The sequence below is a fragment of the Coregonus clupeaformis genome, chromosome 8 (genome assembly GCF_020615455.1).
Source record: "Coregonus clupeaformis isolate EN_2021a chromosome 8, ASM2061545v1, whole genome shotgun sequence".
Taxonomy (NCBI): domain Eukaryota; kingdom Metazoa; phylum Chordata; class Actinopteri; order Salmoniformes; family Salmonidae; genus Coregonus; species Coregonus clupeaformis.
This window is the reverse complement of record NC_059199.1, coordinates 45,460,421-45,486,692: the sequence shown is the minus strand read 5'-3', so window position 1 is coordinate 45,486,692 and position 26,272 is coordinate 45,460,421. Positions and strand designations below refer to the sequence as shown.

The 26,272-nt window shown below is 38.4% G+C and overlaps 2 protein-coding genes and 1 long non-coding RNA gene across 5 annotated transcripts in view; 2 read left to right on the top strand and 1 right to left on the bottom strand.

Annotated features, from left to right (window-relative positions):
• Positions 1-5,697, top strand: part of hsf1 (heat shock transcription factor 1) — a 39,283-nt gene extending 33,586 nt beyond the window's left edge. For 2 of the 3 annotated variants that reach the window (XM_041883532.2, XM_041883530.2), the window contains 3 exons: positions 1,226-1,279; positions 2,040-2,100; positions 3,848-5,697. In XM_041883532.2, the coding sequence (XP_041739466.1) occupies positions 1,226-1,279; positions 2,040-2,100; positions 3,848-4,059 (327 nt within the window). In that variant the 3' untranslated portion in view covers positions 4,060-5,697. The remainder of the gene's footprint in view (positions 1-1,225; positions 1,280-2,039; positions 2,101-3,847) is intronic. The other variant, XM_041883531.2, reaches the window with a different exon arrangement.
• A 151-nt stretch (positions 5,698-5,848) lies between these two features.
• Positions 5,849-24,632, bottom strand: si:ch211-80h18.1 (uncharacterized protein LOC555593 homolog). The gene is made up of 39 exons (XM_041883529.1): positions 24,552-24,632; positions 23,769-23,833; positions 23,624-23,686; positions 22,893-22,928; positions 22,369-22,410; positions 21,926-21,973; positions 21,607-21,651; positions 20,455-20,565; positions 20,301-20,336; positions 20,127-20,153; positions 19,952-19,996; positions 19,775-19,831; positions 18,930-18,998; positions 18,101-18,151; positions 17,348-17,407; positions 17,131-17,181; positions 16,978-17,034; positions 16,816-16,860; positions 16,668-16,712; positions 16,538-16,585; positions 16,382-16,417; positions 15,861-15,926; positions 15,353-15,391; positions 15,095-15,196; positions 14,951-15,010; positions 14,553-14,630; positions 14,163-14,213; positions 13,148-13,186; positions 12,921-12,992; positions 12,800-12,835; positions 12,471-12,521; positions 12,231-12,275; positions 8,952-8,996; positions 8,825-8,857; positions 8,678-8,722; positions 8,202-8,240; positions 7,842-7,877; positions 6,962-7,006; positions 5,849-6,333 (listed from the first exon to the last, which is right to left on the bottom strand). The coding sequence occupies exons 1-39, from the start codon at positions 24,560-24,562 to the stop codon at positions 6,299-6,301; spliced, it is 1,965 nt and encodes a 654-aa protein (XP_041739463.1). The 5' UTR covers positions 24,563-24,632; the 3' UTR covers positions 5,849-6,298.
• Positions 12,928-18,972, top strand: LOC121571822. Its single transcript, XR_006001769.1, has 3 exons — positions 12,928-13,017; positions 13,141-13,220; positions 18,886-18,972. It is a non-coding gene; the product is annotated as an uncharacterized LOC121571822 (long non-coding RNA).
• Positions 24,633-26,272: the final 1,640 nt, after the last annotated feature.

Below are 26,272 nucleotides of genomic sequence, written 5' to 3'. Positions count from 1 at the left end.
CTCAATGTGCAGTTGCAAACCGTAGTCTGGCTTTTTTATGGCGGTTTTGGAGCAGTGGCTTCTTCCTTGCTGAGCGGACTTTCAGATTATGTCGATATAGGACTCGTTTTACTGTGGATATAGATTATTTTGTACCTGTTTCCTCCAGCATCTTCACAAGGTCCTTTGCTGTTGTTCTGGGATTGATTTGCACTTTACGCACCAAAGTACGTTCATCTCTAGGAGACAGAACGTGTCTCCTTCCTGAGCGGTATGACGGCTGCGTGGTCCCATGGTGTTTATACTTGCGTACCATTGTTTGTACAGATGAAGGTGGTACCTTCAGACATTTGGAAATTGCTCCCAAGGATGAACCAGACTTGTGGAGGTCTACAATAATTTTTCTGAGGTCTTGGCTGATTTTTTTATTTTCCCATGATGTCAAGCAAAGAGGCACTGAGTTAGAAGGTAGGCCTTGAAATACATCCACAGGTACACCTCCAATTGACTCAAATGATGTCAATTAGCCTATCAGAAGCTTCTAAAGCCCATGACATCATTTTCTGGAATTTTCCAAGCTGTTTAAAGGCACAGTCAACTTAGTGTATGTAAACTTCTGACCCACTGGAATTGTGATACAGTGAATTATAAGTGAAATAATCTGTCTGTAAACAATTGTTGGAAAAATGACTTGTGTTGTGCACAAAGTAGATGTCCTAACCGACTTGCCAAAACTATAGTTTGCTAACAAGAAATTTGTGGAGTGGTTGAAAAACGAGTTTTAATGACTCCAACCTAAGTGTATGTTAACTTCCGACTTCAACTGTAAGTGCCTTTGAACGGGGTATGGTAGTAGGTGCCAGGCGCACCGGTTTGAGTGTGTCAAGAACTGCAACGCTGTTGGGTTTTTCACGCTCAACAGTTTCCCATGTGTATCAAGAATGGTCCACCACCCAAAGGACATCCAGCCAACTTGACACAAATGTGGGAATCATTGGAGTCAACATGGACCAGCATCCCTGTAGAACGCTATCGACACTTTGTAGAGTCCATACCCCGACGAATTGAGGCTGTTCTGAGGGCAAAAGGTGGGGGGGATGCGCAACTCAATATTAGGAAGGTGTAATTAGTGTTTTGTACACTAAATGTATATTGTCTTATTCCTTGTGAATGTCTTGTTATTATTGATATGATTCTGCTGAACAACGCCAGTGGATAACATTTTCTTCCACTACTTGTCTTTCAGTTCTTCAGTTCTTCCCTGCCTGGCTCTGAATTCGACCTGGAGAGCCTTGACTTTGTAAGTTAGACAGAATCAGAATCACATTTATTTGGCAAATATGTGTGCATGTACAGAAATGTGACTTGGTGAAATGGTGCTCCAACAATAAACAGAATATACAGACAGAAAATAAACAGATTATACGGATACGATCTAGACACAGAATTTACACAATCCACATTCTATGTACACAATGAACACCAAGCTAAAAACTACAGACTACACTATAAACTGTATAAGTTACATTGAGTTGTGCATGTATAGATGTATAAATAAAACAGTTTACAGGATGATGTGCAATAGGGGAAATATATATGTACGGGTCTGTCCGTGGCAGAGCGCAAAGGGCAGATGCGGGATGTGCTTGGTGCAAAGGACAGGTGCGGGATAGCTTGGTGTTCATTGTGTACATACAATACAATGTGGATTGTGTAAATTCTGTGCAGTTATATGAAAGTGCAGGGTGCATAGTCCGTGGAGGAATAGTAAACAGGACATAGCCCATGAATGAAAAGATCATTGTGGACAAGGTGGCTGGTTGGTAAGGGCCACGGCACGGGGGAAGAACCTGTTCAGGTGGTGGGAGGTTTTGGTCGTGATTGACCTGAACCATTTGCCAGAGGGTAGTCTTTGGGAGATGGGGTGGAAAGGGTATGGATATGTAGACCTGCTGCCGTAGCAGGGCAAGGGGATTGTGTATTTAGCTGTTTACTTCCTTTTGTTTCGTTCATAAAATAAGCGAAAGTGTCTCACACTGTGGACCCCTCTGTTTTTATAGATCCAGGACTTGCTTTCATCAGATCCACCCAAAGGGGCTGAGAGAAGTGACAACTACACAGGTAAAAGCTCCTAATATACAGTATATCATGCTGACTGCATTTTTATTAGCATATTTGTAAATATTAATTTAACTTTTATGTAATTTTTTATGGGAGTGACCGTGTACTGATACTACTACACAGTAAAATTGCAAGAGTTAATTCAACTCCCATGTGTCAAATTCAACACCATTTTGGGGTTTATATGGTCCCACCCCCATTTAGTCAAAACTACTATGGTTTTACACATTTCTGTGTTTTTAATTGGCTACCAAGCCATTTTACATTTTTCTGTGTTTTGAATTTCAATCATCTTAGTTGGAGTACATTTTCCCTTTAGTAGTTTACTAACTTTTAACACTGTAGGGGCTAAAGCCTAATTTGCATATTTCCCACTGTGCTATTTGAATGAATGATAAGGTTACCACCGATTACCGTGACATCTAATTCCTTATGGAATCCAGCAAGAAGGAGGACATCCAACAATCGGAACTTTACATGAACCACAACCGGCTGTCAAAGTCAGGCTGGAAGGTGTAATTTGAAAGGACTGCTTAGATCATGTAAACGGGAACAACTATCTCAGTAACAGTTGCAATAAATCCAATCACTTACAGATTGGGTCAGTTTAGAAAAATTTATGTTTTTTATCTTTGTATACCATAAGATCAATAACGACCAACGTACAAAACAAAGATATTGAAACAAACAATTCAAAAGAATCTACCTGCAACAAAGCATGCTGGGAAATATGATAATGAGGCCTCTGTCACTTCTTTCAACATGTAGAAAACGCTCCCAACATTTCCTGGTTGCTTAAAATTGTAGGTAATACTTTATTTGGATAGTCCATCCGTAGATGCTCTACAGACTATCCGTAACATTTAAACTATCTCCTAACCTTAACCTTTATCCTAACCTTAAATTTAGCCCTAACCTTAACTGTTATTCTAAACTCTTATTCTAACCCTAACTTTAGCAAGCAGTTGCTTATCAACAGATAGTTTGTTGATAGTATGAACATCTGTAGAGCATCTACAGAATGATTATCCAAATAAAGGGTGACCAAATTCTAAACCGTTCGCCTAATTTAAGTTTGTGACACAACATTGGACCATTTAAACTGCTGTAAAATACTGTATCTTTTCAATAACCCAAAATATTGTATTTTCTGCTGTTTAAAGCTTCGGATGTGAAAAACTTAACTTAAGAACAGGAAGCATGCAAATGGTCTACTGCTTTTCCGACTTGCTTTCAATGACAATGACAGATGTATAACACATTTCTATGTGACGGGTTGCCTAAAAACCATCATACTCCGCACATACTACTCATACTACATAATACATACTACATACTGTGGAAATTAACACTGTTGAATCAACTCTTAAAATGTCATAGTGAAAAAACATTAACACTTTAAATGTAATACTTCATGCAGTGTACTCCAAAGAAGTGTAAAGGGGCTGTGGATACTCCATAGATATCTCTCGCTGTCTCCGGTTACTCTTAATGGGGTTAGAAATACTCCCTCTCAATGAACTCCAGTTATCAACACTAACTCCAGGAAGCGTATCACTCTGTTGAGGGTTAAGACCTCTCCAATAGTCAATTTAACCCTGTGATTCCAACTTTCCTTGATTTTATATAATGCAATGCTCAGTCATTAGATTTAATGATGCTTCTTTCTCATATTTCAGAGATCATAATCTCATGTGTTTTCATATTTCAGAGATCATAATCTCATGTTTTTCTATGTTGATTAAAGCAGGGAAGCAGCTGGTCCAGTACACCTCCCAGCCAATGCTACTGACTGACCCATTGACCAATGAGAACGGCGGAGCGGACCTCCCCACTCTGCTGGAGCAGGAGGGGGACTCGTATTTCACCCAGGACCAGGACCCTGAAGAGGACCCTTCCATCTCGCTCCTCACTACCGACTACCACACAGCAGCACCAGACGAGCCCAAACTATCCTAAAGCACATTTTTTAAATAAAGGGATGTAATTGCAGTGTTTTTGTTTTTTTGTCATTATGTTCATGTGCAGATGATGAAAAATCAACCTTGTTAAAACATGTATTATTATAGTGTTCATTATTCTCTGAGCTATTGATTTTCATTCATTTTAAGGCTTAAACTACTTAGTGAAAGAATTTTGCTTAGATGAATCAAACCAAATGTTCGACCTACGCTACTGGCCTGGTTTGTTCAGCTCATGGAAAGGACTTCCTGGGTTGAATTATCTGTGATCTTATTGGCGGACATAAATAAAGCTCAATCATAATCATTACTAGGTCAAGTTTTAAGCATTGTTCACCAAGTTCCTTTAACTGTTAAAAGTGGAAGTATGCAGAATAATTTTTTTGTTATACCAAGGGTAAAAATCCAGTACATTTTCAAATGTGTGTGCGTGTACACGTGCTTGCGTGGTCCACTAGACTCCACCTGAATCATTTCTCTCTTGTCTTTTAGACTCACTATCCAAGGGATGTGGCTTGGTTGATATAGGGATAGTACCTTAATCATCATTTTTTTAAGTGTTTGAATCTTTGTGCTGCACCAATATGTTGTTTTATTCACAGATGCAGAAAGTGTTTTCTTTGACATTTTCCTTTGCATAATTCATAATGGTGTGCTGTTGGTATTTCAGCACCTTATAGTTATACTTTCATATATAAGATTATGTTCCATTGTATTACTTGTTGTTTAAAGAACCATACATTAATTTATTTTAGACAGTTCTCCAAAACACCAAATACTACTTACTCTAGCCCTCAGAAGTGTCAATGTTCACATGCATATAGTCTGTTGGACGACAAAATCATATTGATTTTTTAAAATAATATAATGCTACATTGAGTATTGACTATTAATTCATATTTTTTTCTTGAAGACTAGATGACCGACTGTCAATAAAATATTACACGTCAGACGTCTGAATGGCATTGAGTTTTCTAGTGGATAACCCATCTGCCTTTGTTCACAGTAAGCATTCATGTCTTGAAATCAAATCTAACTTATTTGGTTTAGATTTCTTGAAACCAAATCCACTGATTTAAGACTGGCCCTTTGTACAAGTGTACAATAGACTGCTTTTAAGATGCTTTCTGTATATGACAAGAGATTGAAATAATATCCCTGGGTTAATCCTTCTATACCAGCCAGCACATCCCATTATGTGGATTGCTTTTTGGGATGGAGATTATTTTAATTTAAAGCAGGATTCCATGTATATCCTCCAATGTCTTATCAATCATATGCTCTTCATTTCTTATCTGAAAGCCTGTTTCCCTCGATCGTTCTTATTTTATAGTCAAGTCCTTGTCTAGGAAAACAAATAAATCATTGAATCTTGGTTCAAGTGTGAGGAACTTTGTGAATTTACACATTCTTCCCCCAGAGGTTGTTTTGAGTTTGTTCAAACTGTTTTTATTTTTATTAACTCCTCTTAAGGGGGAAGTATTGGAGTGTATTGATGTGCTGAATTGTACATTGTTAAGCACTTTTACCAGTTCCACCATAACACAATGGCACAGCCTGAGAAACCCAAATTACGCATGAGTACAATATTTTGTGTATGGTATGTTTTAAATAAACATGGTTGTTTTGAAATAAATTAATTGTATATCCATAATACATTACTGCATTTAAGGTGATATTTTAGTTGTAAATAATGGCTGAGTAATCAGTTGAACAGGCATATGGATTACATAAACATTGCTCCCCACTTCAGTATGTGAAAAATATGGGGACAAATGAGTTTGATGTTCAAAATAGACGTTACTTTTAATGTAGAGATTACTTTGACATACATTTCGCAATGTACAATTACTGACACGAGATGAATTTTTCTCACATTTTCAAAACTCGGAAATACAGTACTTGCGGAAATTACAAAATAACAAAGCTTCATAAAGATTCAGTATATTGTCTGAGCTTTCCATAGGGACGACATACAGCCGTCTTCATCTGAATCAGAGGGCTTTCGTTAGTAGTTTTTGTCATATATGCAACTAATAAAACTAAACGTACAGGGTAATTTATTAACAAGTGCGCAAAAAGTTTACTTACAGTGTCATCTTTAAGTTTAAATAGACATAGACACAAACAACAACTAGATTTGCTAGTGGGCTGGATCACTGTTTCTCTGCCATGCAGACTGGTCCGTACACTGAAATCTGTAGCGTAGAAACTTGACACGAGGCTTCATATGGAAGTCAGCAGGTATCCTCCAGTTCCACATTTTCTGCACCTTCAGAAGTGAATATGTATTTTAGTCTTTGACACACATATCTGTAATTTATCTACTTCTAAAAGCTGATTGAAGGGATAGTTCAACCAAATTACAAAATTACATTTAGGTTTCCTTAACCTGTGAGCAGTCTATGTGGTCCTCTGTAGCTCAGATATTATTAGTATTATGGACGAGACCGCAATCTGTAATTTGTGTGAACTATCCCTTTAATGTTGAAAAAGTTATGCAATATATTGTAGAATTACAACATATTGAGTATATTAGCAGTATACTGTAGCATTGAGTCCTACCTCAGAGGCAGTAATACTACTTTAGTGTCCTTCATTTTTACTTGCTCACTTTTTTATACTTGTAGTACCAATCAAGAGTTTACCTTTGTCTCTCTTTCAAAGGTACAGTATAACAGCACTGTCTTATCACCTGAAACATTGTAGTCAGAAACTTTGCCATCTTACTACTGTAGTTAATACAGTGTAATAAAAAAGATTAGTTATACGATTATATTGTATGTGTTTTAACAGGGGAGTACATAATGTAAATAAAACAAGCCTTTTGTCATTTATTAAATGTTTTTAAAAGAAGAGAGAGAGACGAGAGAGAAGTTGTAAGGAGCTGAGAAACCTACCTTCAGGACCCTGACCAGATGGGTTGTACTGTTCAGCTGCGGAAACTGGAAAGAGCAAGCAAAACCGAGGAAAGAAAAGAGCCCTTGAGGAACTGTTCACTTAGTGGTTCAATATATGCTGTCATGATGACACAGCATTGTAATATCTGAAAGCGTGCAATCCTGTGCTACTGTAAATAACAAGTTAAGCTTTTGCCAATTATTTGCATATCTGATACCTATCTGATATTTTCCCTAATGTGTAAACAGCAAAACAACACATGGAATCTGATCTTTTGACTTCCGATTTATACCACCTCCATATATGGATCTGAATCCTGATACAAACCCTATCCTCCATACATGACCTCATGTCGTTACCATGACAACCACCCCAAAAATGTTAAGGAACAGTGACAGGAAATGAGCATGGCATCTGTGTGCTACTTCAGAGGCTACATCAGTGTGAATGTTCAAATCTGATATGGGTCACATATAAAACTGAGTGTAGACAGTCAGAAAAAAAGATTGGATATATAAAGAAAATCTGCTTTGGGTTCTTAGGGTGACTGTAAATAAAAACGGATACATTTGTCACATGGATCCATTTCGCTATTTCAATTACTTTTGCTGCATTTACACAGGCAGCCCAATTCTGATAATTTTTTTCACTAATTGGTCTTTTGACCAATCAGATCAGAATTGGGCTGCCTGTGTAAACGCAGCCTTTGGAGTCAAATTGATAGATAGATAGATAGATAGATAGATAGATAGATAGATAGATAGATAGATAGATAGATAGATAGATAGATAGATAGATAGATAGATAGATCAGAATTGGGCTGCCTGTGTAAACGCAGCCATGTAACAGAGTTTAAACCTAAACTCCTATGAAGCTTACCTGCAGGTTGTGTCTGTTCTGTTACACCAGGATGACCTGTTTGGACAAAGACATTGCATGAACACAGACCCTACGAACAGAGCAGGGGGAGACCACCGTGAACGGGACAACCAGGGCTGTCTGTCATCAATTGCAATGCTTTTCACACCTAGACTATGATTAACTGCAAAGATCTGTAAAGCACTTTATGACAATTGTTGGGCTGTAAATACATTTTATTGATTGGTTGATTAATCTATGCTATTGCTCCAAGATCAAAGGACTATTACCGCTACTTTTCATTTCATGAAGCCTTTAGGAGCAACAGATACTTGTGCAAGGTCAAGGGGTTGCGTAAATTAATATTCTGTACCAACTTACTGGAAGCCTGTAGAGTGGATCCTTGTGGATCAGCTGTGACTACGATACAAAAGATAGATTCAACATGGTGAGTAAAGGCGTTTCGTTTTGTTATGTAGTGACTGGCAGTGTATAGTAAGGCTGTGTCCCAAATGGTACACTATTCCCTATATTGTGCACTACTTTTGACCAGAGACTATAGCACACTATTCTCTTTATAGTGCACAATCTCTGATGAGTAATGAGTGGTAAGGGAACCTCACTCACCCCTGCCCACTATGGCGTCTGTCTGGGATATTGCTCCATGTGGATCCCCAGTAACTGATGGTATTACATACATTCACACTGTATTTTAGGAGGCTAGTGTGTGCTGTGTGTGTTGTGTGTGTATTGTGTGTGTGTTGTGTGGAAGTGTATGTCTTTTTTCTGAAATGTTAATGTAAATGGTAAGATTGGTGTGTGTGTGTGTGCGTGTGCGTGCGTGCGTGCAGACTTACCTGGGGAATCGGTCTGAATGAAGACACTGTGTGCTTCTGCGACAACTGAGAGACAGAGTGTATGATGTTATAAGTGTGTTGTGTGATGGGAATTGTCTGGTTTAGTTGTCTATTACTTCTGATATGTTGTTGCAAATGGAATTTTACCTGTAGTGTCATGTCCGAATCCAAGCACAGAATCTGTAATTGAAAAATGTATACTTATCACCTTCCAAGCCTGAACATATGTGTGTGAGTGTATCATGTGAGGATTATGTCATTGGTTAAAATTAACCTGTAGAGTTAAAGAGTCCACTGGTCACAGCCACCTCATCTAACCCTGTTTAAAATAAGAGGGGATATTACACTGTTATACTGTAAAACCAAAATATTTATATATATATACAGTGGTGTGAAAAAGTGTTTGCCCCCTTCCTGATTTATTTGTTTGCATGTTTGTCACACTTAAATGTTTCAGATCATCAAACAAATTTAAATATTAGTCAAAGATAACACAAGTAAACACAAAATGCAGTTTTGAAATGGTTTTGAGGTTGTTATTATTAAGGGAAAACAAAATCCAAACCTACATGGCCCTGTGTGAAAAAGTGTTTGCCCCCCCTGTTATAACACAACTCAACTGTGGTTTATCACACCTGAGTTCAATTCCTCTAGCCACACCCAGGCCTGATTACTGCCACACCTGTTCTCAATCAAGGAATCACTTAAATAGGACCTGCCTGACAAAGTGAAGTAGACCAAAAGATCTTCAAAAGCTAGACATCATGCCGAGATCCAAAGAAATTCAGGAACAAATGAGAAAGAAAGTAATTGAGATCCATCAGCCTGGAAAAGGTTATAAAGCCATTTCTAAAGCTTTGGGACTCCAGCGAACCACAGTGAGAGCCATTATCCACAAATGGCGAAAACATGGAACAGTGGTGAACCTTCCCAGGAGTGGCCAACCGACCAAAATTACCCAAAGAGCACAGCGACGACTCATCCAAGAGGTCACAAAAGACCCCACAACAACATCCAAAGAGCTGCAGGCCTCACTTGCCTCAGTTAAGGTCAGTGTTCATGACTCCACCATAAGAAAGATACTGGGCAAAAATGGCCTGCATGGCAGAGTTCCAAGACGAAAACCACTGCTGAGCAAAAATAACATTAAGGCTTGTCTCATTTTTGCCAGAAAACATCTTGATGATCCCCAAGACCTTTGGGAAAATACTCTGTGGACTGACGAGACTAAAGTTGAACTTTTTGGAAGGTGTGTATCCCATTACATCTGGCGTAAAAGTAACACCGCATTTCAGAAAAAGAACATCATACCAACAGTGAAATATGGTGGTGGTAGTGTGATGGTCTGGGCCTGTTTTGCTGCTTCAGGACCTGGAAGACTTGCTGTGATAAATGGAACAATAAATCCTGAAGGAGAATGTCCGGCCATCCGTTCGTGACCTCAAGCTGAAGCGAACTTGGGTTCTGCAGCAGGACAAGTCCACCTCTGAATGGCTGAAGAAAAACAAAATGAAGACTTTGGAGTGGCCTAGTCAAAGTCCTGACCTGAATCCTATTGAGATGCTGTGGCATGACCTTAAAAAGGCAGTTCATGCTCGAAAACCCTCCAATGTGGCTGAATTACAACAATTCTGCAAAGATGAGTGGGCCAAAATTCCTCCACAGCGCTGTAAAAGACTCATTGCAAGTTATCGCAAACGCTTGATTGCAGTTGTTGCTGCTAAGGGTGGCCCAACCAGTTATTAGGTTGTAGGGGGCAATCACCTTTTCACACAGGGCCATGTGGGTTTGGATTTTGTTTTCCCTTAATAATAACAACCTTAATTTCAAAACTGCATTTTGTGTTTACTTGTGTTATCTTTGACTAATATTTAAATGTGTTTGATGATCTGAAATATTTAAGTGTGACAAACATGCAAACAAATAAGAAATCAGGAAGGGGGCAAACACTTTTTCACACCACTGTATACACTACCAGTCAAAAGTTTGGACACACCTACTCATTCAAGGGTTTTTCTTTATTTTTACTATTTTTTACATTGTAGAATGCGATTAAATAACACATATGGAATCATGTAGTAAACAAAAAAGTTTTAAACAAATCAAAGTATATTTTATATTTGAGAATCTTCAAATAGCCACCCTTTGCCTTGATGACAGCTTGCACACTCTTGGCATTCTCTCAAGCAGCTTCACCTGGAATGCTTTTCCAACAGTCTTGAAGAAGTTCCAACATATGCTGAGCACTTGTTGGCTGCTTTTCCTTCACTCTGCGGTCCGACTCATCCCAAACCATCACAATTGGGTTGAGGTCGGGGGATTGTGGAGGCCAGGTCATCTGATGCAGCACTCCATCACTCTCCTTCTTGGTAAAATAACCCTTACACAGCCTGGTGGTGTGTTGGGTCATTGTCCTGTTGAAAAACCAATGATAGTCCCACTAAGCCCAAACCAGATGGGATGGTGTATCGCTGTAGAATGCTGTGGTAGCCATGCTGGTTAAGTGTGGCTTGAATTCTAAATAAATCACAGACAGTGTCACCAGCAAAGCACCCCCACACCATAACACCTCCTCCTCCATGCTTTACGGCGGGAAATACACATGCGGAGGCCATCCGTTCACCCACACCGCGTCTCACAAAGACACGGCGGTTGGAACCAAAAATCTCAAATTTGGACTCCAGACCAAAGGACACATTTCCACCGGTCTAATGTTCATTGCTCGTGTTTCTTGGCCCAAGCAGGTCTCTTCTTCTTATTGGTGCCCTCTGAACAGTTGATGTTGTGATGTGTCTGTTACTTGAACTCTGTGAAGCATTTATTTGGGCTACAATTTCTGAGGCTGGTAACTCTAATGAACTTATCCTCTGCAGCAGAGGTAACTCTGGGTCTTCCATCCCACGGTCCTCATGAGAGCCAGTTTCATCATAGCGCTTGATGGATTTTGCGACTGCACTTGAAGAAACTTTAAAAGTTCTTGAAATTTTCCGTATTTGCTATTTGAAGATTCTCAAATCTCAAATATATTTTGATTTGTGTAACACTTTTTTGTTTACTACATGATTCCATATGTGTTATTTCATAGTTTTTTGTAAAAATAAAGAAAAAGCCTGGAATGAGTAGGTGTCCAAAAGTTTGACTGGTACAGTATATATATATATATATATATATATATTATATATATATATATATTATTATAATTTTTTATTAGGATTGTGTGCCTGGTACTATATATATATATATATATATATATATATATATATATATATATACCTATTTTATTAGGATTGTGTGCCTATTCTAGACTTTTCTAAACTACTCCAGAACACTGTGGTTGAATGCTGTTTCCCACAATATGCTCTGTGTTAGTGACAGCTTTATTTCTCCTCACTGTCTTCCCTTCCTCAGGCTGGCCCCAGCCCAGCCGGCTCTGTGCTGAGTGTTAAATGGATGTTGGCTTAACTAGCGATGCAGTGGCAAAGCAGTGTGTCAGCTCTAAAAATAAGCAGGTGAGAGAATGAATGCTTGATCATCAGACAAGTACGTAGCCTACCAGCCGTGCCTGGTGCGCTGGAGCTGTACACATTCGCCCCAAGGGCTAGGGAGGAGGAGAAACACGTGAGTTACTGGCTGTTAGATGGACTTGATTGAGTATCCATTTGTTTGACTAGCCTACTAAATATGTTTTATTAGATGTTACCCAGTGTAGTAATGGGATGTTCTTGTTTGATCTTGTAAATGTATACAATATATAGTAAATAGATGGGCTGAAACATACACTTCAAGTCCTTACCAGTGATATCTATATGTGTATGTGAGCTGGTTACAAGTTCTTCTGCCGCACCTGTTCACACATTGACACCTGTATCATTGTACCTGTGCACAGAATATTTCAGACTCTACTTGTGAAGGTAAACTATGAATTTATTTTCTCCATTATCAGTAACTTAAATATGCAATATGTAAATTTTTGGGCAACACGAAATGGCGGAGCGATTTCTGCATAAAAATAAGTAATGTATTTAACCTTTATTTATCCAGGGACCTGCATAGTGCATTTCTTTTACATGTACAGTATACAAAGCATTAGCAAACAAAGTCAAAGTCAAGAGAGTGTTATACCTGTAGAGGGAAGTTGTGTAGCCAAGTTAGACAGCCCTGCTCATAGAAACATTAAAAATACATTAGTAGGCCTAGCCTAATTCAATCAACCTCACTGTAGGCTTTCAAGGTGGTGGCTTACCTGTGGTATCTGTTTGAGGGCCGACGGTGTGAACGTCATCATGATGCTGAACAGCGACCCCGTCTGTAACAGCTGAAGTACCGCGAAATTAGAACGCGTGAGCTCTCATGATGAAACATTGTTGCAACACTATTACAACAACATTGTAAAAAGTGATGCCTTCAGAAATGTTTAACTCTGCAAATTAAATGTAGGCTTATCATTGATTCCATTTTCGTAGGACTCACCTCCCATGTCGTTGTGATGAGAGACGACGCCGTGCTCACCTTCAGGAAATAAGGGACGAAGAAAAACTGTCTGGTGAGTGGTGATGGCTAACATTTTGGAAATACTTTTTTGAAAAGTATATTTTTCCTGTGTGAAAATAAGCGTAGAACACTTTACGCTGACAGATAGACGTCCTGGGAATTTTCATCCCTGGACCGTTTTTAATGGAGGTATTTATTTTGCCAGCACTGGCCTTGGTGAAGCCTATTTTCCATCATGACACTCATTTTCCACAAAAGTTATAGTTCAATGAGACAATTGTTGCTCGAGACATAACATAAGACCATTACAGGTCCAACAGTTGTGGAAAAAGTACCTAATTGTCATACTTGAGTAAAAGTAAAGATACCTTAATAGAAATTGACTCAAGTAAAAGTGAAAGTCATCCAGCAAAATACTACTTCAGTAAAAGTCAAAAGGTATTTGGTTTTAAATATACTTAAGTATGAAAAGTAAAAATATAAATAATTTCACATATTAAGCAATTAACATATTTTCTCGTTTTTTTATTATTTATGGATAGCCAGGGGCACATTCCAATACTCAGACTTCATTTACAAATGAAGCATTTGTGTTTAGTGAGTCCGCCAGATCAGAGGCAGCAGAGATGGCCAGGGATGTTCTCTTGATAAGTGCTGTATTTTCTTGTCATGCTAAGCATTCGAAATTTGACAAGTACTTTAGGGTGTCAGGGAAAATGTATGGAGTAAAAAGTACATTATTTTCTTTAGGAATGTAGTGGAGTAAAAGTAAAAGTTGTCAAAAATATAAATAGTAAAGTAAAGTACAGATATCCCAAAAAACTACTTAAGTAGTACTTTAAACTATTTTTACTTAAGTACTTTACACAACTGAGGTCCAATCCATTATTTCGCACATACAGCAGGCAATTAAGCAGACAGAAAAAGTTGTTTATGACTAACAAATGCATTGAAATAGGTTTGTAAATAACGGAGAATTCAAACACTGAGTTACCAGCATCTAGTAGGCCTACGTCTGTAGCCACAATCTGCTGCCCAGATGGATCTGAAAAGCAAAAACACTGTCATAGCCTACCAATACAATGGTGTATTTTGTATTAGGCGTATTGTGATAAATAATATCAAGCACATATCCTCAATGCCTCTCAAATAATGCATGTGGCATTTGTTTTGCTCCATCAAATGCAAATATACCCCTGGTTCTAGCCTAGTCCTAGCCTGGTCCCAGATCTGCTGCTTTTGCCTACTCTATTGTCATTGGAAGCTAAACATTTAATTGTTTGGCATGACAATTCCATCAGGAGTTGGCAGGAGAGCAGAAACAGACTGGCATCCAGGCTAGCCTTGGCCTACTGGCTTCCATAGACCTTTAGGGTAGACATACCTGTTACATCATGATGCATGTCATTGACCGGATGGTCACCTCCATGTGTGTCTGTAACCTGGCTTTGACGACCATTCCCTGCAACATACATGTTAATCTATGCTGACATTATCTTAATCATCCTTTATATTCCTACGTCTGAGCTGGACACATTAATACCATTCTCTGAAATACATTCATAGTATAATGTATTTAATTAAATAATTAAATATATGTCATTTAGCTGACACTTTTATCCAAAGCGACTTACAGTCATGTGTGCATACATTTTACATACGGGCAGTCCCGGGAATCAAACCCACTATTCTAGCATTGCAAGCAACATGCTCTACAAACTGAGCTACAGAAGATCACCTTTAACGTGGGTATGTTATTTTTAGTCCTGAGTGTGATCCTACCTGGGTGGTCAATCTGTGATGATGAATAATCAGTATGTGACATCACTGCTACTGGGTGGTCTGGAGAGAGAAACTGAGATGAAGCTTTTCCATGCCGTCTTGGTCACTATCCTCTTACAGAGATGATGATTTTAGTGTATTTACCTGTAGTATCGGATAGACCAGCATGATCACCTACTGAGTGGTATGATCCATCGAAACCTGAGCTCAGATAAGGATGGTCGAGCCCTGAGTAGTCAGTGGTGCCTGCAGATAGAAAGAGACCACAAGTAGGGCAATGATACAAACTAGTTGACAGACCCTATTTGCTTTCACCCATAACTACTGTTTACATTTTCATTTTCAACTGTGAATCATAATCTATTTATTAGACAATTAATAATTGTGGCTCACAATGCCTACCTGTAAAATCACTTATTAGACCTATGTGATCTACAAGACCTGGAGGAAGAAAATCAGACACGCAGAGAAAGAAATAAGATAAATGATTGGATTATGTGAATCATGAGAACCCTCATCTCTTGTTATTGCACTGCATCCCTCCTAATAGGCCTGACCCCATTCATCAGTGATGGTGGTGCTACTCCACCAAGACATAAAGTCTACAGCAAAGCTGCAAAGATAAACAATGTCAAGATCTGCAAAGTTCACAAGCACAGCTACACAAGTAACTCGCTGTCTGCACAGACAGGAACACATGGACCCAATGATAATCTTGGAGTTTTAAAAATTCTTCGGACGTAAATTCTCTGGGACGCTCTGAAAACTCTGTCATGATTACAAGCCTGTGAGGAGCTCTCTCCGAGGTGAGGTAGAGAACAGAGCCTGAGTAGATGAGGGAAGACACAAGAGGGAGGGGTGAGGTGATTTACAGGACCTGGCGGAGGGTAGAAGACGTGCCAGTAGGTACCTGGTGGAACGTCTGGATCCGGGCTGCTACTGGACGACAACGCCGGTCCTGGATCTGAACCCACAGCTGGATGAGAGGAGAGAGAGAGCAGAGAGAGCAGAAAGAGAGAGAGAGAGAGAGAGAGAGAGAGAGCACCAGACAGCCAGTGATATATATATATCAAACCTGCAAACCTGATTTAAAGCAGTTTTCCTTGAGTAAATTATTACAAGAGCTGGAATAACTGTAACAGTGATTTACTCTGCAGCAGCACAGATAACTAGCACAATATGGAATATAAACTCCTCAGAGTGGAGTTTGTGGCTTGCTGTTTTAACCCCTCAGACAGAGAGTTACTTAAATAAAATTATGCTTTAGAGATGTAGTATAACATTATCTGTGCCAGTTTAAATATACCTTAAATCGGATATAATTTAGAGTAACTCTCCCACAGAGTAACTCTCCCAAAGGTGTTGCATTGTAACGTTTCTTTCAAGTGAAGAAGTGAAGTGACTAACGGAGGCTTGAATAAAGAAACGTACCTATTGAGTCTAATGGAGAAGTAATTCCAGTGTGATCTATCAATAGAGCAGTGTTGGTTAGATATTTCTGATTCAACAAAGAAAAACAGTGATTCTTTATAGTCCGAAAAGACCCAACAGAAAGCAGACACAGAAGGGCTATGATGACAAACCCACCTGAGATGTCGATATGGATGTCAGGACCATACGGATCCCCCACACCACCTGGAAAGACAGACAGTTAATGAAGAACAAACTTGAATTACCTAAAAAGAAACATCAACGATAAGTTCTTACAAACACTCACCCATTAAACCAATGAGGAAGTCATGGCTGGATTGGTCGATAATACCTGAATGTCAATATGGAATTAAGTGAAGAAATGATGGAGAAGCAAGTAAATATACCAGACAGGAGCCAAATGTGAAACATTGCACCCTCACCTGGACACTCACCTGTATTGTCCAGGTGAGAACTTGCACCAAGTGGATCCATAGCACCTGAAATGTTGAACCTATTAAAAAGTATCAAGGCATTCTATCGTCTACTCATTTGCCCTATCATTAAACAAACAAGCCCATGACTTCATCTTTATTGGATTTTCAGCAAGATGTTACCTGTGGGATCCATGTGAGTTGTGTCCTCGATGAAGAGGTCAGTGACTACAGGTATAACTGAGACACAGAAAGACATTGACAATCAAAATGGCCTCACAAATGCCAAACTCCATCATGTTTTCTGATCAAGAGCAATGAAGTCCTTCTCCTTACCTGCATGTCCATTTTCTACTGCTCCTCCAATCAGCAGCTTGTGACCATTACCTTGGAAACAACATTGAGATCCAATAAATACCATGACACTTCTGGTTCGTAACTCTGTTCTTTGTAGGATTATACCAAGGAGTGTAAGAGAATTGTGATCTTCACCGTTCACATGTACATGATGTGGCTAAAATAAATTGAAAAATGGCTTATCTGAGATAATTACCATTAAACTCAGGTGACTCAGGTGTGTCATACTCAGGAGACTCTATTTCAGTCTCACTTGCTGAAACACATACAATACATGTCTTGATCAATCATATTTACATGTACATTTGAGTAATTTAGCAGACGCTCTTATCCAGAGCAATTTACAGTTAGTGCATTCATCTTAAGGTAGCTAGGGAAGACAACCACATATGATATCACAGTCATAGTAAGTTAAACTTTTCGTCAGTACAGCAGCTATCAGCAAAGTCAGTGCTAGTAAAGTCAGTGGTAGTAAAGTCAGTGCTAGTAAGGAAAGAAAAGTGCAAGTGTTAGTGCAAGAAAGCTACCAGTATACCTATACCTGTAAAATTATTACATACAGATGTAGGATCTTAATTTGACCTATATTGTCACAGCAAAATAATCCTGCAGCAACAGGATTTTAACTTTTTGTCCATAATGTTGCTTTATCAGTGGTTAGGGTATTAGCTGGCCAAAAGTAGGCTACGTGAAAAGTGCAATACTGTTAATATAACTGTCTGTTAGTGTGGGTTTTCAGGGAATTTATATACATCACAAAGCTCATTGGCATTTCCTGCGATGCAGGAAAATTCTCAGCAACCAGAGAGTGATCAAGTTAAGATCCTACATCCTTACAGTAGTGTGCATGTGTTGTTCATTCCTCATTCATGTAATATATTGTAAACGGATGTTTTTCCATTCATGGTGATAGTGTCTGTCTGCTTCTTTAGTGTCAGTATGAACTTACTTGGAGCCTCAGTCTGAAGGCCAGCAGCATCAAATGTATGAATGCTGCCACCTGTAATAAAAATGCAACGCTGCCCTGATTTAATCATTGTAAGTATGCCAGTTGTGGATCATATATGTGATGTACTTTACATACTGTAAATAATATACAGAGCATCTTGGAAATTGAAATGATTAATAAACTTTTACTGCAGTGGGCTAAATCAGAGTCACACAGAGTGTTTCTTGGTAGTCTTAAACACATCTACTTTGAATCAAAAGTATACACCTCACACACATGGTTATGGGCTTAAAAAAAGAAGACACTTGTACCATGTCAGATATAGAGTTGAAATGTATTCAATTTTGAGTTTGCATTCTAATATTATACTTTATATACATCACAGAATACTGAAATATAACAAAACTGTTTGACATAGAAACACTGGATTTTCGGGCGAGATTTGTAAAATTATATTTATTATTTATGAAATTATGAAAAATATTAATAACATTCCACCCATGGCGCGATTTGGTCATTTGACTGCAGGAAAGGGGTACAATGGATTTTAGACCGTAGCTTAATAATAATGTTTACCATTTGAATCTAGATGAGATCCACTTTGTTGGTGGGCTGACACTAAAATAAAATATTAAAGACAAAGTTTACCTGACTATGTGTTATCCATGGTCCTTATCCAAACCCACACATTCACTTGATTGTTCGTTACCGGTTTGCTACACATGACTGAGTGATATTATTATTGGTCGTTATAACTCATAACTGCATATGATTGTTTGTCACAGGTCTGTCACCAGAACTCTCTGTGGCTGTATGTAGTGAATGATACCTGCAGGCTGTGGATGAGTCTCATGGATAATGATGAGAGTGGAGCTCCCTCCTGCTTGTCCCATTGAGCCTATAAGGTAAACACATTGAACATAAGACAACGTTAATCACTGCAAGGGACTATTGAGATATGCTTATACAAACTAATTAAGAGTTTCATTCCAAAATGCTATTTATCTATTTTCATTTTCATAAATGTTGGGAAATTAGCTTTTATTGTTTAAAGAAATTATGAAGGAGATAGGTGTGTTTTTTCACTGTCTAATCATGGCATTGGGTTATTCAATGACATACAAGTATTTGTTTAAAATCTATCACTTGATGGTTTCATTCCAGAGAGGCAAATTATCATGTTTTTTTTGCAAAATTCTATATATCCGCTTCACTCTCAGATAAATAAATAGTACTGCTAGGTTTTACACAGTCAAATGTAACAAATAACTACATTTTTATAAAGAAATGTACAGTAGTATGAGATCTGTATGTAAAACATTTGTATTTTACATTTTAGTCATTTAGTAGATGCTCTTGTCCAGAATGACTTACAGTTAGTGCATTGATCTGAATATAGCTAGGTGGGACAACCACAGTAAACAGGATCCCTATTTACATTCCATTCCAGCTAAACAATGGATATAAGCATTTTGCAAAAACAACACATTTTGATACACATCTAAAATCTATAAATAAATAATCTGAGAACAGTCATATTTTACACACACTTGTATGTACCATAAGTATGTACCCATAAGCAATAATTTCTGATGAAAAAACACAAATGTGATTTTTTGGGGGGATATAGCGTTTTGGAAATAAACTCTTCAAATGTAGACCAAGATGACTTACCATGAGAGATTGTATCTGAGTGGACAACCCCTGTTCCTGGGTGGACAACCACTTTTCCTAAAATAATGATGTTGAAATTCAGCTTCAGCAAAGAGATTATCAATACAATTTATCCAGGTTTTATGTCATGCATTATTGGACTATTGTTATAGAATTGAACCAAGGCAGAAATATTACCTGGGGCTTGCACGTGTGACACTGAACTTCCCTGAACCCCTGCACCTGCCAAGAGATCATTAGTTCAACCTCCCCAATAGAGACAAACCACAGCCATTCAGACAGAGCTTGTAAAACATCCAGGTGGTTTTTTGGTCTACTTCAAATCTTGTGGAGAGAGCGGGTGTAGCATTACCTGTTTGACTCGGATCCAAACTTGGACCTGCATTGAAAGGAAAACACTTTTCATCAACTTTTAGTAGATACAAACATGCCACTGTTTATAAGATTCAATAGAGATATAATTTCAAACATTATATGACTTGATTAATAATTTATAATTTATAATAAGTAATTTTATCTGCAATACTGGAAGAGGAACCTGTATGTCCTGGCAAAGAAGCATCTGAAAGACAGGGGATGTTAAGACAGATTGTTTAAACCAAACTCCTAGTAGCACTTAACATGACAGCGCAGTATGAAGTGGTAATAACATGGTAATAGATGACAGAACAAGGCTTTACCATGGGAGCTGGGGTCAAAGGGTGAAGTATGTGCATCTCCTCCACCTCCTCCTCCACCACCATCACCTCCTCCTCCACCACCACCACCTCCTCCTCCACCACCACCATTACCTGAAGCAGATAGGAACACATCAGGCCATTCAGTCCACAAATGTATTCCACCATGGCTGCGTTTACACAGGCACCCCAATTCTAATCTTTTGCCCAAATATGGGCAAAATAATTGATGTGATGGTAAAAACGTATAGTTCCTCTTTTTAGGATGTCAATATAAATGAATGTAATATGGTTGTTTGTTATTTTGTCTTGTCTTTTAATCATTATATGGGTTATTTGTTTTTACCATCGAGGACCACTTTGGAAACAAGTGTTTTAATTAATACTTTTAAGTGCTATCCTTTGGGTCCAAATTGTACATTTTGTTCTATATGTCTTTTACCCAAATAAATCAAATCCAATTCAAAAGTGAAACAAATATCAGAATTGGGCTGCCTTTGTTAAAAGGCAATTCCCCCACTTTTAAACCTAATTTTCATTATCTCCAGTACAATACCAGTGTCTTCACGTGAAAACGGCGCATTTCTACGCTTTGTAAAAAAATATATAATTAAAAGGTTCTACCCTTTGACATCATCAAATGTTAAACCATTTTAAAAACAGTGATTTTCAAACGCTATGAGATTCGCGGTGACCCTCCCACTGGCTAGAAATTCATTGCAGGTTTTGAAAATCACCATTTGTAAAAACTTTTAATCCAACCCTGTGATGTCACGGAGAAGCATTTTTTAGAACCTTTCTTCTTATCTTTTTAACCACAGATCATAGAAACGCTCTGTTTTCACATATGTAGATACTGGTTTGGTGCTGGAGATAATGAATATTGAAAAGTGGCGGAATTGCCCTTTAACTCAGTCCATGTGCCAGATCTATAGTATGTATAATTAATATGGAAATGCAATGGTATGGCCTAATTCTTCTAACACAAATCGATTTATAATTAATGTTTTACCATTACTTCCTTCTGATATTGAGGTACTGCTTGATGCTGTAACACAGCAAACAACATTTTCTCAATATATTAGATTGTAATACAGTTTTTGTTAAATACAAATAAAAAGGGCCACATATTTAAAGTTATGGAGCCTAACTCACGGTCAGGGCCAGCTTGCATGGCACTATCCCCATTGAGTTTATGTCCTACAAGAAGAAGAGGTACATTCGTGAGGGATTTTATGTTGAGGGTCATCATAAGACTTTTCTTGTCTGATTTGTGTAATTCAGATGTGAAATGTCCTTAATACATTTACAAGATCAGCCTACACACAATCCCCACTTATAACCAATTACACAACCAATTTACAGCCCATACGCTTACCAAACCAGTAAAGGGAGTGAATGGGTTCCTATAAAATATTTTTCAAATGTACAAATTGTATTTGGATTGACTGTTATAAAGGAACTCCTCCCTTACCATTTGGAGCTTCGCCCTGGAACGAGGTGCCAGGCTGAGCGCTTATACCTAGAAGGAAACCAGCCTTTAAGTCTAGACAACCTTATTTAACAGTCCATTGAAAACCTTTCAATACATTCCTTTACAAATATGTATCCTGTATTGTAAGACTCAAACATATTACAGACTTCTGCAGTGAGTTTAACTCACTTTTATGGAAGAAAGCCTCAAATGGTCTGATTTCAAGAATGATGAATAACATGTTATTAACTTTCCTGATAGGCTATCTAATGGAAAAGTCTGCCAAATATCTGCAGCATTTACCAGATTAAAGTCTATACTCTAGACAACTTCACCACTTTGCACTAAGAACTTGTTAGAGTTGAACTCACTGAACTAAGAGCTAGTCTGTTTTTAACATAAGCCGTATCCCCTGAGCTAAGAGAGGATTAGATTTGTCTTACCCAGGCCTTTAGATATTGTGGTAGCTTGCTGTGCTCCAATTCCTTGAGGGAAGAGAAGGGAAAAGGAAGATACTTCTGTTTGAGATTCTGTATGATTACATCTTTATCAATAAAAAACCTTTATTCTGGTATAATACCTTATTGGAGAGGATTTAAGGTTTACATGCATGCGCACATGCACATACTTGTGTTTAATGATAGTTTTATACCAACAATATGTGATATTTTACTTTAAATGTACTCTTATGTCCTGTTTTGTAGCTTTATCATATTCACATTTTCATTATTTTACTATTTTATATTTTGTTTGTATTTGGGATTAATGAGGGCCCATTTGTCTTTGAAATGTGTTATGGTAATATTATGCAAAACATTCAAACAGGAAAAACAAATTTATGCTCTTAGTTTAGCCATTTACGTAAGTTTACTCTCAAAATGGGGCTTTAGTCACACAGGTAGACGTTGGTTTATGCACAAAGGTTAGATATGTTCTATTCATTGGTGGCAAGTTGTTAACTTCTCACCCATATTCTTTTCCTGACTCTTGGAGTCATCATCATCTGAAAAGAAAAGGAAGTTGAGACATTTCATAAATAGCTGCTCATATTCTATACTTCCCAGAAGTCTGTGCTCCACACATATTTAGAAGACGTCGTTCCCTCTATTGAAACAAATGTAAAATATTATGAAGTATAAGTTGCCGAAAAAAGATACACAAATTGGTCCTGAAAGGTTACACGCTTAGAAAAAAGGGTTCCAAAAGGGTTCTACCTGGAACCAAAAAGGGTTCTTCAAAGGGTTCTTTTATGGGGACAGCCGAAGAACCCTTTTAGGTTCAGCACCTTTTTTTCTAAGAGTGTATACCCTTTTGCATGAGTGGAGGAAATTGGTATTAACTTTATAGGTCTGAGTGCCCTTAAAAAATTACTTTATAATTTCTTTAAAGAGGGTTAGTCCTTTTTAAAATTAGTTACATAGAATTTATTTTGTTATATTAGACATTTCTACACTCTCACTCAATGTATTCTTTACCTCATTTTATAATCAGAAAAGACTGCATTGATCTTTGTTTTGACCTCTGTTAGCCATAGGGGGGAAGGCATTATTTTAGTTTGTTAATAGCTTACTATGTCACATTTAGCCTAGGACTCTTTTCGTCGTACCAGCACTAGCTAGTCCTATGGTATCCTGACACATGACTCTAACCCCCCACTCCCTCATCCTTCCCTGAACCTCCCTCCCTCCCATCTCATACCCTCCTCCTCTTCTGAGAGTTCCTCTTCACCATCCTCTACCTCTATCTCCTCCGGCTCTTTCTCTAAAGAAAGAAGGCATTGAGTTGTTTACCTGTTCAAATATCACAATTAATACAACTTTGATTCAATGAGCTACATCCATACCTTCCACAGGAGCAGTTGAAATTGTTGTTGCCAAAAAGACAACTACAGAAGCAATTAAAATATTTCTGTAGATAAAGAAGATGTATATCAAAAGATGGAGGAATACATAGGTGTAAATCAAATGTTTTATAACAAGGATCAATTATATCCCTGGTCCAATCTTAAGTGTATGATTCAAGTTGAGATAGAGTTTTGCAGATAGAAGTGACATTTCATTGTGGATGGATAAGTCTGCCATAAACATACATTAAGTCCATATTCTTGTCATCCATATCATATTTTATATCCTCAGTGCATACATCTAAGATGTCTCTAGGGCACAGTATTCCAAAGCCAGCATATCAATTGTGTTACATCAAGAGGAAGAATCAAGAAAGATTGCCAAATAAAGCCAATATGAAGCATTCAACATAATGCTAAGACCAGAACTGAGCATCAGTCAAGTATTTGATCAGATAGTATGTATTCTTCAACATCAATATCAACAGCAAACATTTACATGACATAAATTATTTCTCAAGCTCTTGAAAAACAATTATCTTAATCATATGAAATGTCAATGCTTTACTAGTACATTTTTCATTGTGTGGATACTAACCCTGAGAATCATCATAAATTGATCAATTACATCAGCATTACATAACAATAATCATAATCAAGGCCTAACGAAAATCTCACACTTTGATCAAAACGCCTGGACCAAGATGCAACATTTCATTACTAATATTCCCTGTTTCAGCATTCATTATACACAACATTTGCAGCTATTCATTGTTTACTCACCGTGACAACATGTTTTGTAAAGGTCTATGTGGGAAACTCAGGAGCAGACATATAGAGCAGGTAGCACACAGGGTTTTAGACTTCCTTATGCTTGACTGGGCATCTCTATATGTTTTATACCCTCTCTTCCTCCCATCTTAGGAAGGGGCAGGACTTGTGTGATAACCCCAGCCCCTACCAATTGAGCTCAGCTACTCCCTAGCTAGGTTTATTTCTCTACAGGTGAAAGTACTACAAAAGCACATTAACATTATTAAATAAAAAAATGCATTTCTAAAATGGGTAATTCCAATATGAATATTCAATCATTTCAAACAAATCCTGAGTCAGGCAGTCTCTTACTGATGGATCTTGCTGAGAGTGAGACAGACAGAAAGATAGATGTGGACAGTGGTGAAGAGTAAGCCTAGTGGGGAGAGAGAACGGGTCGGGTTGCTCTACCTCCTTGCCTTCCCTGAATCCCCCTGACATGAGCCGTCACCTGTTGATCTCAGCTCTGAGATCAACAGTTGAACTGCTCTGCCAGTGGAGGGCACAGCCACCCTTCTTATGAAATGAAACAGAGCGGCCTTCTGCATTCTGCTCTCATTTCCTGTTCGCTGACAGACAGGTACATGAAAAGTGCAGCAGCAGCGTTTCTGACAACGGGGTTGTGGATTGTTTTTCGGTTCTAGTGGCCCCCCTGTTGAAGATGGCCTGACAGGGAGATGGTGATACTGATCTGTAGAGACTGGTTCTCCAGAGCCACCGAGAGAGAGGCAGACACAAAGACACTCAGAAGAGGTTTTCTGTGGCGCACCTCTTCCCTCCCCGACCCACACCTCTGGGATAATGGGTTAGACTAGTCGATGTTGAGTAAGGCTTTATGCTCCCTTCCCATTAGTTGTGTTTCAAGGCCCAATATGGCCTTAGATATGAACAGAGGAGTCAAACTTGCTATGAGACTTTTCTCCAGGAGATAGCGTACTTCCAGCCCACATAAAGACAACTTGAAGCCCTTTGATCTCCCAGGTTTGCCATGATGTTACTGGATACTGTCATGAAAAACAACGTACCTTTTCTTAATTACCATTTATTCTTTCTTCCCATGGAACTAACTACCTACAGGTAACTGCCAAAATAAAGGAAACCCCAACATAAAGTGTGTAAATAGGGGGTTGAGCCACGAGCCAGAACAGCTTCAATGCACCTGGGCATAGATTCTACAAGTGTCTGGAACTCTATCGGAGGGATGCGACACCATTCTTCCACAATAAATTCCATCATTTGGTGTTTAGTTGATGGTGGTGGAAAACGCTGTCTCAGGCATTGCTCCAGAATCTCCCATAAGTGTTCAATTGGGTTGAGATCTGGTGACTGAGACGGCCATGGCATATGGTTTACATATTTTTCATGCTCTTCAAACCATTCAGTGACCACTCGTGCCCGGTGGATGGGGGCATTGTCATCCTATGGGGGCATAGCCATGGTAGCCCAAAACAATTGCCAAAATAATGGGCTGCCCAGCATTTTTATACATGACCCTAAGCATGATGGGATGTTAATTGCTTAATTAACTCAGGAACCACACCCGTGTGGAAACACCTGCTTTCAATATACTTTGTGTCCCTTATTTACAAGTGTTTCTGTTATTTTGGTAGTTACCTGTATATTAACTATTAAACCGCTCTTTAGTCCCTCCTCTGTTTGCCAACTAGAATAGTACATTAAACCCAATGTTG

Coding starts and splice junctions, on each gene's coding strand:
- si:ch211-80h18.1 (XM_041883529.1), bottom strand. Junction 16,586..16,667: donor CTTCCTCATTGGTTTAATGG/GTGAGTGTTTGT, acceptor CTGTCTTTCCAG/GTGGTGTGGGGGATCCGTAT. Junction 15,927..16,381: donor TTCTCCATTAGACTCAATAG/GTACGTTTCTTT, acceptor CCTCTCATCCAG/CTGTGGGTTCAGATCCAGGA.